This window comes from Rhea pennata, chromosome 5, assembly GCF_028389875.1.
Source record: "Rhea pennata isolate bPtePen1 chromosome 5, bPtePen1.pri, whole genome shotgun sequence".
Classification (NCBI taxonomy): domain Eukaryota; kingdom Metazoa; phylum Chordata; class Aves; order Rheiformes; family Rheidae; genus Rhea; species Rhea pennata.
In genome coordinates this window covers 56,944,409-56,958,491 of record NC_084667.1, presented here as the reverse complement: position 1 = coordinate 56,958,491, position 14,083 = coordinate 56,944,409, and the positions used below count along the sequence as shown (strand labels likewise).

At 44.1% G+C, this 14,083-nt stretch overlaps 1 protein-coding gene across 1 annotated transcript in view; it reads right to left on the bottom strand.

The window, feature by feature from the left end:
- Window positions 1–13,788, bottom strand: part of EVL (Enah/Vasp-like) — a 144,971-nt gene extending 131,183 nt beyond the window's left edge. Inside the window, exon 1 of the mRNA XM_062576497.1 lies at window positions 13,713–13,788. Coding sequence (XP_062432481.1) covers window positions 13,713–13,717 — 5 coding nt within the window. The 5' untranslated portion in view covers window positions 13,718–13,788. The remainder of the gene's footprint in view (window positions 1–13,712) is intronic.
- Between the last annotated feature and the right edge of the window lie 295 nt (window positions 13,789–14,083).

Sequence of the window (14,083 nt, the reverse complement as noted above, 5' to 3'; positions counted from 1 at the left end):
CATTTCCATCTCAGAGCACTGCAAATCAGCCTCTCTAACCTCATGCCTGCTGTTTCCAGCCTCACATTCCTAGCTGCCTTTTGTGCATCTGCTGCCAATAGCTCAAGCTCTCTTACATTACTAGTAGCTTGCTTTTCCATCCACTGGCATCAGCACCACTGCTGCTACCTACAGGTGCTCTTACAAGAGCACAGCATTAAGTGACACTACTATTTTCAGACAGCAAAGCTATAGCAGTGTTGATGCATGTGAAATACAAGCAATGCTGGAAACTTGGGCTGCCCCAGCTCCAGCTTCTCCCTGCCCCTGACCTGCCTTTGGAGAGGGCAGGTGAAATGCTGGCTGATCATTGCCTTCATTTCTGCAGCAGTGTAGAGCAAGGGACAGAGACCAGCCAACAGAGCTTCCCCCTTACGTCCTCAGAAAAAGAAAAGAGCTGAAATATATGTACGGTCAAGACGAGCACAGAAGAGGGGAAAACACGTCAAAGGAAACCCAGTAAGGATACATGTAGGACAAGGTCCAGTGTCCACGGGATAAGCATATTTTTGTACCCTTCATAGGGTATAAACTCCCAAGGGCAGGTCTTAACCCCACACTTAGATCACTTGATCTCAACTTCCCCTGCCCCCCACTACCACCACCTACCACTGTTTAATAGTGTTGTTGATGCTTGAGGGTGTCCCTTTTTGGTATCTGAGCCATGACAGATCCATACGGCATCATTCATTGTTGTGCCCCAGGTCTGCAACATCAGAGTGCCCTTGAGGTCCTCTTCCCTTAGGACTTCCCTAAATGATGCTGCATTATTCTCTGAAGTGTCTTTATATTCCACCAGTTTTTCATAGTGACAAGGGATCCAGTAACAGGCACAGTGATATTTAGTTTATAATGATGACTTTCTTCTCTAATCCCCCTTTCTCTTTCAACTATATATTTTCAAGACATTTCAAAAAGCTGCTATGATAATCTCTCTCCTCGCTCGTTCTCCGGATGCAACTCTATGTCTAAAATACTTTTTTCTGACATCTTTCCCTTCAGTTTGTCATTTACCTCTATCATAAAGACTGTTTTATCCCATCACTGTTCCCAAGAACCAAGAATGTAAAGAAAATGCTCCCAGGGAGCATAAAGAAAATAAGGATGATGGCAGGCAGAGTCATTCCTAAAAAATCCTGTTTATATAAATAGAAGGTAGCACTCAACAGATAAGTTCAGAGAAAAATGGGTATAGAGAGGTAACTACAATGAAAACAACAAAAAAAGCTGTTCAAGAATCAAATTACTTTGAGGTTTAAGTCTAGCTTGGTAAACCTGGTTTCTGTACATATTCTGGGCCAATTAGAGGTCCAAAATGGTCTTTTGACCAATGTACTGAGTACTCCTCCAGCAATATTCCTGAGAAGGAAAAAAAGGCATGCAACACTCACTAGTTATCATTGCACAGACACAGAGGATTCCTCGCTGGAGAGCCATATAAAGGAAACTGTCACAGAGCCAAAACATTCTCTTGCAACAGCCAAGCTTCTAGCAACTTCCCAAATAAGGCCATGACTTTAAAGAGCATGTCTTTTCAAAGCCTCACTGATTTTTATCGCCTCATGAAGAAGCATATTGTTTGTAAGCGTCTGAACATGCCGATATTAAAACAAGGTGCGATGGGCACAACTCTGTGGTTTCAAAGCTCAAAGACTAGTTTCAAGACAGAATGAAACCCCAAGAAACTTTGAGTTTGACAGCATCCCTTGGGCACTGTTTTGAACCACTGCCTGTGCAAGCTGAAAGTGCAGATACTAACAGGGAGAACCACCAGTTCCTAGTACTCTGGGAATAGATTTCAAGAGAGTTTTGAAGCACATAATCATCTCTCTTCCAGTCTCCCAAGGTCCAAAGACTCTAGCATCAAATATAATGTTCATGTTAAAGTTCAGGTCAGATTTCAGGTCATTTCTCCATATTTCAAACAGCAGTTTATTCCTCTTCAGAGAAAAACAAAAAGCTATGGAATTCAACTAACTTCACTATAACTAGTTCATATTTATAAGCCATTCCAATAGTTTCATTTTGACTGTTGATAATAATCAGTTCTCCTACTTTACTCCTGAAGTACACCACTACAAGAGCAGGATAAAGTTTTTGGATAAAACCCCAATCACTTGCAAACAAAATTCTTCCTTAGGGGAAAACATACATATATATGTATATATATACATATATATACACACCTAGGTCTCAGCTATTCCCGATGTCCTATCTTTGCAATTATGTGTCCATTCCAGCAATAATCATAAGGCCAAAACCTAAAAGCCACAGACATAAAAGGAAGAAAAGCTACAAGAAAGTGGGTCAATAGAGCTTGTGTTTATACTAAAAGCACAAGCTACTGGTTGTAGTCCGGTACAGATGAGCACAAGGAAGAGGGAAAAAGCTGACGGAGAACAGGGTAAGCCAGAGCCTAGTGATACATGATAGTTGCACCTATGTGTTGAGCAAATCAAACTTGATTGAGTCTGATTTTAAGCAACTCCACCAAGCCTCGTGACTTCATCTAGTTCAAGTGTTACATAACATGATGAGGAGTGAAATTCCAACTTATAAATAGTGCCCGAACCAGGGCGTCTCCTGTAGAAAGAGCTGACCTGAGGCAGCAGGCAAAGCGAGAGAGCCACCAGGGCTGGCATGCTGACTATCAGGCTTCTGGTCAGGCCACGTTGCTTCAGAAAGGGCTGCAGCCCAAGGAACCAATATTCCCCTCCTGCCAGCACAGAGCTCTGCCCCTCCAGCCCTGAGTCCGGCACGGCCGGAAGCTGCTGCTCCACCTTCATCGCACATTCACACTCCGTCCTCTACCCTGTGAAGCACCACGCGGCCACAAGCCAGGTCAAAAGTTGGCTAATCCAATAGATAACTGTCAGGTTTTCTCCGGTTGGATTAACAAATCAACACGACATTTCCAAGCCAAATGTCCGTGAAGTCCTGCACAAAGGAAAGGGTAGGAGTGTCCTTCTAGAGCCAGAGAGGGTCAACCCACAAATACAGCAGATTAGGCATAACTCATCAGCCACCCTGTAGGGTTTATCTAGACATGGAAACTTTAGAAAGGTAATCTGAATTAACATTTCTACAATGAATCAAACCTCATTAGATCCCTGCAGACACTCTAATTATTAATTAAATCAACCCTATTTCATATTTAGCATAATTTACTTTAATGTGAATTAAGTTCAATCAAATTAAGGTCACTTGAACACCAAATTAGCGAATGTATACAATGGCTTAATTTAGTTTACCTAATTCACTTTTCATTCATATTTTAGATTATTTGGATTCATTTTCCTTCACACCCTTATGCAGACCACTCCAGAATAGAGAGAGCAGAGAACAGAAGAGATGCTGGAAAACTCCCACAAAATTCAATAGCTTTGAAGTATCAGTGAATTAATTCCCCAGGAACAGGGTACCAGAGGCTGCATATCATGTTGAGGACATGCTAGAAGGACCTCACGTTCCCTTGCTGTGAATGCTTTCCTGTCTTTTTATCTTTGCTAATATCCATCTGGAATCCAGGAACCAGAGTGAGAGAATCAGACTCTGCAAGTCTTCACCTCTCAGTCCTCCTACATTTGCAATATCTGAACAGATTTTAGTGGCTTGTTACAAATGCATGTCCTGAAGGAAAATGAGACAATCCTCAAGGAAGCTGAGGCATTTGATATGGTTATTTTTTTAAAGAGCAGGTCATCAAAATATTTAAGTGTTTCATACTATTAGAAAAATATAGCAGTTGTCAAAGCTGTTCTTTATAAGAGAATAATAAAATTTATAAAAGGCAACATCTTCACACAGATGTTAAAGCAACTTGTCATATCAGTTCACAGTACTAAGGTCTTATTCTAATGTTGATTACCTTGATCTAAGCCTTGCAGAGCCAGCACTGAGTCTTTCACTAAACTCTCTCTTCTGATACGGGTCTAAGTTTTCACCCATGGAAGAAATTTTTCTGTATGCACAGATGTGTAGATAAATGTACTCTGTCATATTTAGGGCACTAGTCATCTAATATTCTCTACAATTCAGGTATCATCTGCAAGGCTGAACTGTAATTCACACCTATCACAGACACATGTGTTGGGAGAATCACAGTTAGAAACTAGTATTAGATTATAATCCTACTGTACCAAAAAGAAGACAAGGACTTCAGCAAGATCAGGCTTAATGATAGCCTCTAATATGTAAACATAATACTAAATGTTTGCTAAGGGAACCATTAGCTGTTTCCGTTGTTTTGCGGTGTCCACTTAGGACTACCATCTTTAAGGGTCACAAAAGGTGTCCAAACCTCCAAAGCAGAACAACGACGAATAGACTGCAATGGCAGCAACAGCTGACAGCTAGCGCTAGCTACAACCAAGCCTGCAGTAACAGACTCAGACCCAAAGAGCAAAGAGATCAAAGACTAGAGACCAGTATCAAAAATAAGAGGCTATAGAAAGCATCCCTTAGTAAGGAAAAAGGACTCAGGAACAGGAAAATTATCTCACAAACTTGTTCCCCTCTTCCCTAGTTTGGTGCCTGGCTCAGTCTCCCCTGTGCTACTTCTGCAACGCTCTCACATTTCTCACCATGAAATTTTAAAGTAGTACCTTGCTTTAGGTTTTCTGAGATCCAGCAGAGTCACAGGCAGATGGTTCCAGCAGTGTTTTTGTTCAGGACAAAACAGACAGAGAGGCATCTAGCCGCTGACCATCAGGCCTCAGCAGGCTGCCCACCAAGGGACCGTCCATTCCTGGGGCCACCACAGCCTCACCTCTATCCCTGGCACAGCTTCCCCGGCCACAAGCGCCACTTCTCTTTAACCCTGCTCCTGGACCACACACCTCCTGTTGCCACTGCTGCCTCTTTCCATCCTCATCTGACACCTCCTGAGGTGCCACCATGCAAAACTGAGGCCTTCCCCTGTGACAAATCATTGGACCTCCCCTACTCCCCTTTCTTTTCTCTTTCCTCCCCAGAGCCTGTGCAATTTTTAAAGGTAACCAATTAAAAGTCAAGGTTATATTTTACGTCTTATACCAGGCAGGAAACCCCAGTAAGTGAAGTATTGGGTCATTATTCCCCTATTCCCCTCTCCTCTGTTTTAGCCCCCTCCCTACTTTCTTTTCTCAGTTTTGTGCTCTGCAGCCCACTCTCACATCTCTGTTTTAATTTGAAGTTGCAATCCACACTTAAATGTAAAGAAGTTCAGTAGTATGATAGCAGATAACACCCAGAACCAGAGTGGACTGGACAAGAAGAGAGGCAGATGTTGTTTTTGATTTATTGTAGAGTCTTCAGGCAAAACAATTGCTCATTTGGGGAGAAATATTTTAAGCAAGAGATGTTTATGTTCCTACCTCTGCATGTTAGAAGTCAGGACTTCCACACACAAGAAGGGAATAGGGTAGCTTTTGACTTCCTACCCCAAAGCTATAAGACATCCTCCACTGAGCTGTGGCCTCAAATGAAAATGCCAGACTTCAGTGCTCTATGAGACCCCAATTCTGTCAAGACTTGTACACATACTTAAATTTATTACAGTCAGTAGACTTATCACAACAGTCACTAGGTTCACAAACACCAAGGATAGCGTCCTGTTGTCCACAATAATAAGGTCAAGAATGTGTACTGGTCTTTTCAGGACTAAGATCTTAATGCCACAGAATTGGCCAGCTTTTCTCCTGTCTCCAATACTAGACATGGCCAGGACAGCTGAAATCCTTGAGGATGGAGAGGAATGGCTGTCTCCAGGTTGACTTGCAGGTAGAGCAAGGCATCGTTTTGGACCAGCTCTGGGTATGTGATGACTTAGAAAGCCTTAGGGAATCACCATCCATCACAGAAATCATGGTCACAGTTGTTCATGTTTCACAGACCGCAAACCAGTGTCTGACAAAGATAATAACAGCAGTTAAATCTGATAAATACAATGCCAAGAGTCAACAGGTCAGGCTCCAAAAAGCTCCTTCATTTGGCTTCTCAGCTCAATACATGCACAACTGACTTCATTTTACTGCCTTAATCCCCCCTGAATTCACTGAGACTCGACCGCTTTACCAAAGGCAGAGTCCACATCTGACATGACACCTGCATTATCACAGCCCTGCAGCTCTTTGCCAACAAAAGTTTTGAGTTAAAACAGTGACACTTGCAAGAAAAGTGAAATTTAGTATGTTTGATACCCTTGTGTCCACAAACAGATACAATCAGATCCACTGAGCTCCACACTGTACTCTCCTCATTTCCTCCACTTACCCCATAAACGGAAAACCCATCACGCGAAAAATAGCAAGTTCCCTGGCTGATATTATTCTTTCACAATAGCCGCTCTACACTGAAGAGAGAATATCTATGGTAATGCCAGGTTACGGGTGGAGGTGTAACACTGTGTATTACAAATTACTGATTACTTTGGCAGCAGCTGACAAAACAGCACTTCAGTTAACTCCTCTCATGGAAAATACTGGACTTACTGAAGCTAAATTAAACAACATAGACCTTCAATCCATTCATTCACAGATGGTTTTTAATACCAGACAAAATAAACAAACAAGGAAAGATAAAGAACTTTTTATTAAATCTACAGGTAAAATAAATATATAACTCCATGTTCCATTTTATTTATCTGATTGGGTCAAAGAAATTAACTGCCTGTGAACAGCAAGGCAGTTTTATTTTGAGGACTCAAACCCTTATTTCTTAAAACAGCTGTGGGATCGAAGATTGACTTAGATCCACCTAGATGATTTATTTAGTTATTTAATGGCAAGATTAGCATGTAAATGCATTGCAACACTCCACACTAATACACGACAAATTCAGAATATTAAAGTTACCCCATTCTGTCAAAATATGCTAGTCCAGTATTTCTCTCTTTTAAACCACAAATCCTTTTCAAAAAAAATTTACGGATTATGTCATATCACAGTACTCTTTGGCAGGAGGGAATAAGGAGGATGGACAAAATAGAATTGTATAATATGAATGATTTTAGTATTAAAAACATTTTAACTAGCTAAAAACAACAGCAAAGAGTTAATAGGCGTGGTGACATACCAACTGCATGAAAATACGTGCATGTATGGATGATCGCAACCTTTTTGTTTCTGATTATAAACATTTTGCAGGCATTTTTGACCTATCTTTTGATGTCCTATGGACCACAACCCAAAAGCTGAGTGACACTGGTCTACTCAGTGCTGTAGTCACAACCCTACTCATACAAAATCCGTGGTAACAGAAAAGACTTATTTGCAGTTACAGCTTTTTCACTTTTATTTACTGATTTTACCTATCTATCAGCTTTCAACAGTCCCATTTTTGTTTAATGTTTCCAGCTGCTGCACGAGGAACACACGCAAGCACACACAGGGAACATTATTACAGCCAACATCCCGATCTGACACAAGCTACAAGGAAAAAAAAAAAAAAAAAAGATACAACATGCAATTAAAGGGATTACGGTGACCATGGACCTACTTCTTGCTAATACCATTTCAGTGCATTTTCTAGATCTCCTCATTACAGAGGGAGCGGCTTACCGAGAGATGCATGGCAAGGGATAAAGAAACGAAGCACAGGGAGGGAGTGCTGCATGCTCTGACCAAGAAGAAAAGAATGATGGGAAAGGGAAAAAAGGAAAAGTGAGAAGCATGGAGAACACAACAGATATTATAATAGTGCTTAGCACGCAGCATAAATAACCTTCATCTTCAAAAAAAAATGTTTTTTTGAACAGGGGTCTCCATTCTAGTAAAGCAGGGACTTAAACAGGACCAAGCTTAAACATATTTTTAAATCCTGTGCAAGCTTAAACATATTTTTAAATCCTGTGCTAGACTGAGACCTAGCCACTTACCCTTCTTAATTCTCCCTCAGGTAAGTATTGGTATCCTCCAGCGGATAAAGAAATGAAGCCAAAAAGAATAAGAGATTTAACAGCTGCAGACCAGCCTATGAAACACCGTGTATCTGCACCATGGAGCTAACGACCAGACCCAAGTGCTCGTCACTGCTGAATAGCCTCACCGTAAAGCTGGACCCAGGCCACCACCTTCGCCCTGCTCGCGGGTCCGCCTGCACCCACGCAGGGCATCTCGTGACATGCGCTACAATAAGCGGAGCTGCTCGACACAGGTTTTTTTTTGTCAGTAAATCACAGAAAAATGTCTATCCTTCTTGACACCTACGTGAAACTGAAGAAAGACAGAAGAAAACTACGAGATCTCAAGTTGCAGGAATGACACCTACTGCCTGAGGAACGAATTACTAACCTGAACAAGAGCTGCGTTCAAAGCCTCAAGAGAGAAAGGACCACGCGCACAGCTGGAGAAAGGACCACGAGTGCAGCGGGAGAACACTTTGTTCGCATCGGGCACAAGGTTAGTACTTAGGAAACGTTCACCCATACTACCAGCTAGGTGGTTTGTCAGTCAAGAGCTGCAGAGCCCAGGTAGAAGGGTTCGTGATGGACAGGAGGAACAGCAGGACTAGCAGATCAGTTAAAAAATAAAAAATAAAAATCATTTTAATTTGCAGTAATAACACTCCCTGGAGAAGTGGCTCCATGAGCACTTCTGATGTTGCCATGGAAAACTGCCCGTATCTTCCTGCCTCCAACTTGTTCATACCTTATGTACGCCCTTTGGTGATGGCAGATGAGATTTTTTTCTTCTTTTGTCTTTATGTATAAGGACTTCATGATATGGTTTGCCCTATCAAACCACCAACAGCTAACTTGGCACAGCCGACAGGAGCAGCAGTGAGAATTCAGAAGAAATGTGTGTGTATATGTGATATATATATATATGTGTGTGTGTGTGTGTGTGTGTATACACACACACATATATATATATATATATATATAAAATGAGGGAGCATTACATTAGGGATGACAAGCTTCCTGGGATGACTGCAAAAAAAACAGAGAACATATCCTGAAATTCCCCATCCTCTTGTGGGAACAATACCAACATATAATGGAGCATAGAGCTTTTACCGCCTATCCAGTGCAACGAAACACAGCACTGTACTGGGATGTGATCTAAAACTAAAAACAAGCGAAAAAAAGTAAATAGGAAGTGGAGAAAATATTAAGATTCTGTTGCAGATTCAGCAAAAAGCATGAAATGTCTACAGTGAACTTCTTGGATACAAAAAAAAAAAAACTACAGATTATTCCATTTATTTTATTTTAATTCTGTAATTATTGGGAAAGAATGTTAGTGAGGATTCATTTTAATTTGGCAGCAGCTTTAGAAATGCTTTCAATCACTGAACCTAGAACCAAAGCAGAGGAGACTCAATACTGAACATCTTACACAGTGCCCAGAATGGGCAGAAACTACAAAGGACATCCCCTTCCCCCCCCCCCCAAAAAAAAAAAAAAAAAAAAAAAAAAAAAAGAAGAAAAAGAAAGAAAGAAATCACAAAATCACTACCCTTCAGGATTTTAGAAGTTATTTGAGCTTAAAATGCATTTCTGCTTTCAGAAAGACTGACAATTTCTTGCAAGAGGCGGTTAAACTGCTCTGCCACAAGGAACCACCTAGCTGAGGACCAGCGAGTACGACGAAAGGACACGCGGACACCTGCGACCACGGCGCACTTCCCTCAGGAGCTGTTCCACCTCAGCACGCTGTCACTCAGCACGGCCTGAATGATCTGAAAAAGGACAGAAGTGATAACCCCCCGCAGCGCAGTCACAGCGCCAAGCTGAACGGACACGCGCACCCTCACTCGGAAGACCAGGCTCAGCCTCCGCTATGCCATTACAACAGGAAAACAAGAAAAAGATTCCCAAAAAGCAGGAGTGGACAAGATGTCCACAGTTTATGAAAGCAAAAATGCTTTATTCTGGATAGGAAAAAGTAATATAATTTTTTAAATGTCAAGCAGTACCTACACGTGGGATTTTGCTGATGTAACCTCGGCAGCCACTGGGCAGAGTGTTTGCTCGCACAGCTACACCGACAGTGCCGCACTCCTCAAAAAACTTCACAGAATAAATTAAAAACAGCCAGGTTACAAACATGCTGCTCCAGCTCAGAAATCAAATTCTGAGTAACAAGAAAAGAAACTTTCTCTCTATAGCACCTGATTTAGTTATCCGCCTCAGGGGAGGGATGCTCTCCTCTAGCCCACGAGCTGGAAACCATGGCAGGAGCTGGTGGATGCACGGGGCGACACAGGCCGCTGCCCAAGGAGGCTGGGACCTCCTCCGCTGACATTATATACGAAAACAACATGAGCTCTCTCCAATTATACCCAACTTTCTGTAGAGGTAAACAGAAAGAAACTCACAGCAAAGATGGAAAAGAAAGCATAAAATAATGCTGCATGCGTACAGCTCCCCTCATCCTTTTTGTAAGCCAGAAGTGGTGACAAAACTCTTGAGTTATCTCACGAACGAGTAGAAAATGCGGCAGAAAAATGAAACACTTCATATACATTGTGTTTACTGGAACAAATGTAAAGACTTTGCTTGTTTAGGTCCAAAATCAAAAGTTTTAAGAAGCAAGTGATGTACGCTCTTTCTGTTATTGTAACGTGTTTGTACTGTGACTGCTCAGTTCTGGACTTGCTTTGTCCCTTTAAATTAGGAACAAATACAACATCTTTTTAGCATTTTGGACTGGCAGCTATGCAGAAATTTCAGCACAAAAAGGTTGACTTCAGAAGAGAAAGCTAGAAAACTCAACCAAGGTTAAGGTGATAAGGATGATTAATGGTTGATCACTATTCCATCACTAATCACTATTACATCGTTTCCTCCAGTAACTCCTGTACTGAGCCCATTAACTTAGGTGCTTCCTAAAGAAGAGCGTGCGTAAGTGGAGAGTAACAGATTCAGTCTGAAGGCTCTCCTTTTGAGGCTGGTTCCACCTCCAAATATTTACTGTGCATTTTGTTTAGGAGAAAAACAAAAAACAAAAACAGAAGCCCCACGAGTTGCCAAGGTGGGAGGCTTCCCCGCCAAGCCCCCGCACCACCACGCGCACGGTGAATTCAAGTTGGCTACGGAAGACACTGACTCTGACTGTCAGAGAGACAGCGAGGACTTTTCAGGGGTGAACCGACAAACGCCATACCTTGTTCTTATTTTTATAGCAGAGATCACTCAGATGCCACGAACTGCATTTATGACTAACAAATGCAAGGAGGTTATACCAATATCGACAGAATTTAAAAATCTTAATTGTCATCTACAGTAATAGTCACAGATATTTTCTCAAATATCAGTGAATTGTTTCTCACAAGAATAAATAGCTACTGTAGAATACCCTCAATATTTATTGTACTACAGCACTATTTTTGCACACTAGAAGTAATAACACCTCTGCAGTAACATTTTCTACCCAGGAATCTCAATCCACTTTTGAGACCGAACATCTATTATAATCTGTTTTGTTACTAAGACCTGTGGTACACCCACACTACACATTTTATATTTTTGCAGCAAGGACATAAAGAAATTATCAAAGTATAATAGGAATTTTTACTTTTAAGCATCACGTAACAGCAATTATGCAAAGAATAGCACTGTAATCCATTCACCACAAAAAGCAGTATAAATAAAATATATATAGCTAAGCAGATGTTTTAAGGTTTTATTAAGTGATTGCACAGCCTGCCAGGGTCTTCTGGAATTACATAACCAATATTTATTACACAAGAATTATTACTGAAATAGGTTTTAGGTGCTTTGTAAATATATGTTTACTGAAGTGTACTACAGTATACAGTAATGAATTTCCCTCCTTTTACAGTAAGGAGAAGAAAAATCAATTCTAAAAATAGAAACTCATTTATGCATTTAAAAAGACAAAACAAGCATGCACCTTAATATACAAAAGCAATAAATACAAAAACAGGCCATCTAAAATATACTATAATTGCAGATGCTGATTGTCAAATGAAAAAACACCCCAGAGCAGATACACCAAGCAGATCTCTGCAGCACCCAGAGCCTAACTTCAGCTGCCTGCTTTCTTAGCTAGCCCGGGCGCAGCCAGAACCTAGCAGCTCTGGGTCCACCCCAGTCATAAAGCAAGGAAACTGGGCAGTCCAGAAGTCCCTCCTGGAGAAAGAAAAGGCCTCAAAGGCTTTTCTTTCCAAAATGCCCTATTGCTCCTGCGGGCAGGAGGGCACCCAAACCCTCGTGACTGGGATTATTCTGGGTGCACGATGGTGAAAGCATCCTGATCCACCGTCTCTCTTTCTCAGTCTCTCTCATTTCTGCTGCCTTTTCCAACCAAACCACAAACACCTCCAGAAGAGGCTAATGCAAAGCAGAGTACCTGCAGCGAGAGAAACTCAAAACTCTTCCAACCTTCCAGCCAGGCCAGTGGTGCCTCCCCGGGCGTGAAAGATGTGGTTAGGAGCCACCGCTGGCAGACAGAAAGTCAGCTTTCCTACCTCATGGGTGACTGGCTCTATCGACTGGGCTATTAACCCAAAAGGAGGCAGCAAGGGAAAATATCACTACGTCTGTTTGTCTGACGGCTGATCTCTTTGGGGTGCTCTGAGCAACATCATTATCAGGCCGGGCGAGAGAGATGAAGATACTTTTTTGTGTAGGTACCAGAAGGGTAGGACACCAGTCCCACGGCACTCTGCAGGCTTCTGTGCTTTTGGCCTCCCCCCATAACAGGATTTTAAGCAAGTAAGGAAATTCATGCTAAAAATCAATGCACCTCCAAACCCCAGGCACATGTGACAGTGTTAGGGGCAAGTGCAACTGCAGATACATGCAAAGGTTTTTGGAAACCCTCTATACTTCCTAGGAGTAACGCAAAGCCTGCCATTCATAGAATACGCACAACGGAAAGGTATTTGGCTTTAAATTATTTCCACTTTTGAGGTTTCCCAAAGTGCCTTCTAGAGATAATTATTAAGTGGAAAGAATCACTAGCATGAAAAGATGAATCAGAAGCTGAGTTACTCTGAGGAATCTCAGCTCAGCTGAAATCTTGAATTAATGAGGAAAGAGGTTTTGCTTGGAAGAGTAGGAACTAAAAACATCTTCCTTCCACCAGGCACTTATCTGGCTGTAGAAAACCGTGGGGGTTTTCGCTCTTCATACTCGCAGTAGCCGAACCGTCCTCGAGAAAACTACAGGTCTGCGCGCCCCGCGAGAGACGAGCGAGCCGGGGCTCGGAGGCGCCGAGGCAGAGCCTCCCTGCTCCCTCCGCGCTCCTCTCCCGCGGCCCGCAGCGCGGCGAGCCGCGGCCGAGGCGGCGAGCCGAGCGCACCTGGCGCAGCCTCCGCGCCCCGCGGCACCGCGCCGGTAACAGCGAGCCCGGGCTTTACATCGCCGCGCTATTTTCACAGCGCTTCCAGCCCTCTGTAACCCCCGGGATAATCTGTCATACGGATTTAAGCACTGACAGTCAAACACGCCAAAAATGTCACCACCCACTAGCATTATCCATCCGCTGGAGGAGCCGGCAGCGCGGCACTGCTCAACCTCTCCCCTCCCTCCGCCCGCGCAGGAAATCCCCACCCCCACGGGCGGCCGCGACCCCCGCCAGCGCGCTCCCGACGCGGCTCCGGGGGCGCAACCGGCGCGGCGGCCGCGGCTGAGGGCGGGCGGGCGGAGGGAGGGACGGAGGGAGGGGGCGGCCGGCGCGGTGCTCGGCGCGGTGCTCGGCGCTGCGCGTCCCGCCCGCACTCACCTCATCTTCCCTGCGGGCGCGGCGCCGCGGCGCTCAGGGGCTGAGCGCGGCGCGGGCCCGGCGCGGCATGGGCGGCGGCGGCGGCGGCGGGGAGGGGGTCCGCGGCGGCGGGGAGGGGGGTCCGCGGCGGCGGGGAGGGGGGTCCGCGGCGGCGGCGCCGCCCCCGCTGGCAGCGCCGGGGCCCCGCGGCGCTAGCCGGGCAGCGGGGCGGCGGCCGGCAGCCCCTCGGCCGGCCCGGCCATGTTGCCGGCTCCTCGCCCGGCTGCGTGTGCGTGTGCGAGTCTGTGTGTGTGTGTGTGTGTGTGTGTGTGTGTGTGCGCGCGTGTGGGCAGGACAAAGCGCCGCGCTGCCGCCGCCCCACTCCGCTCCCA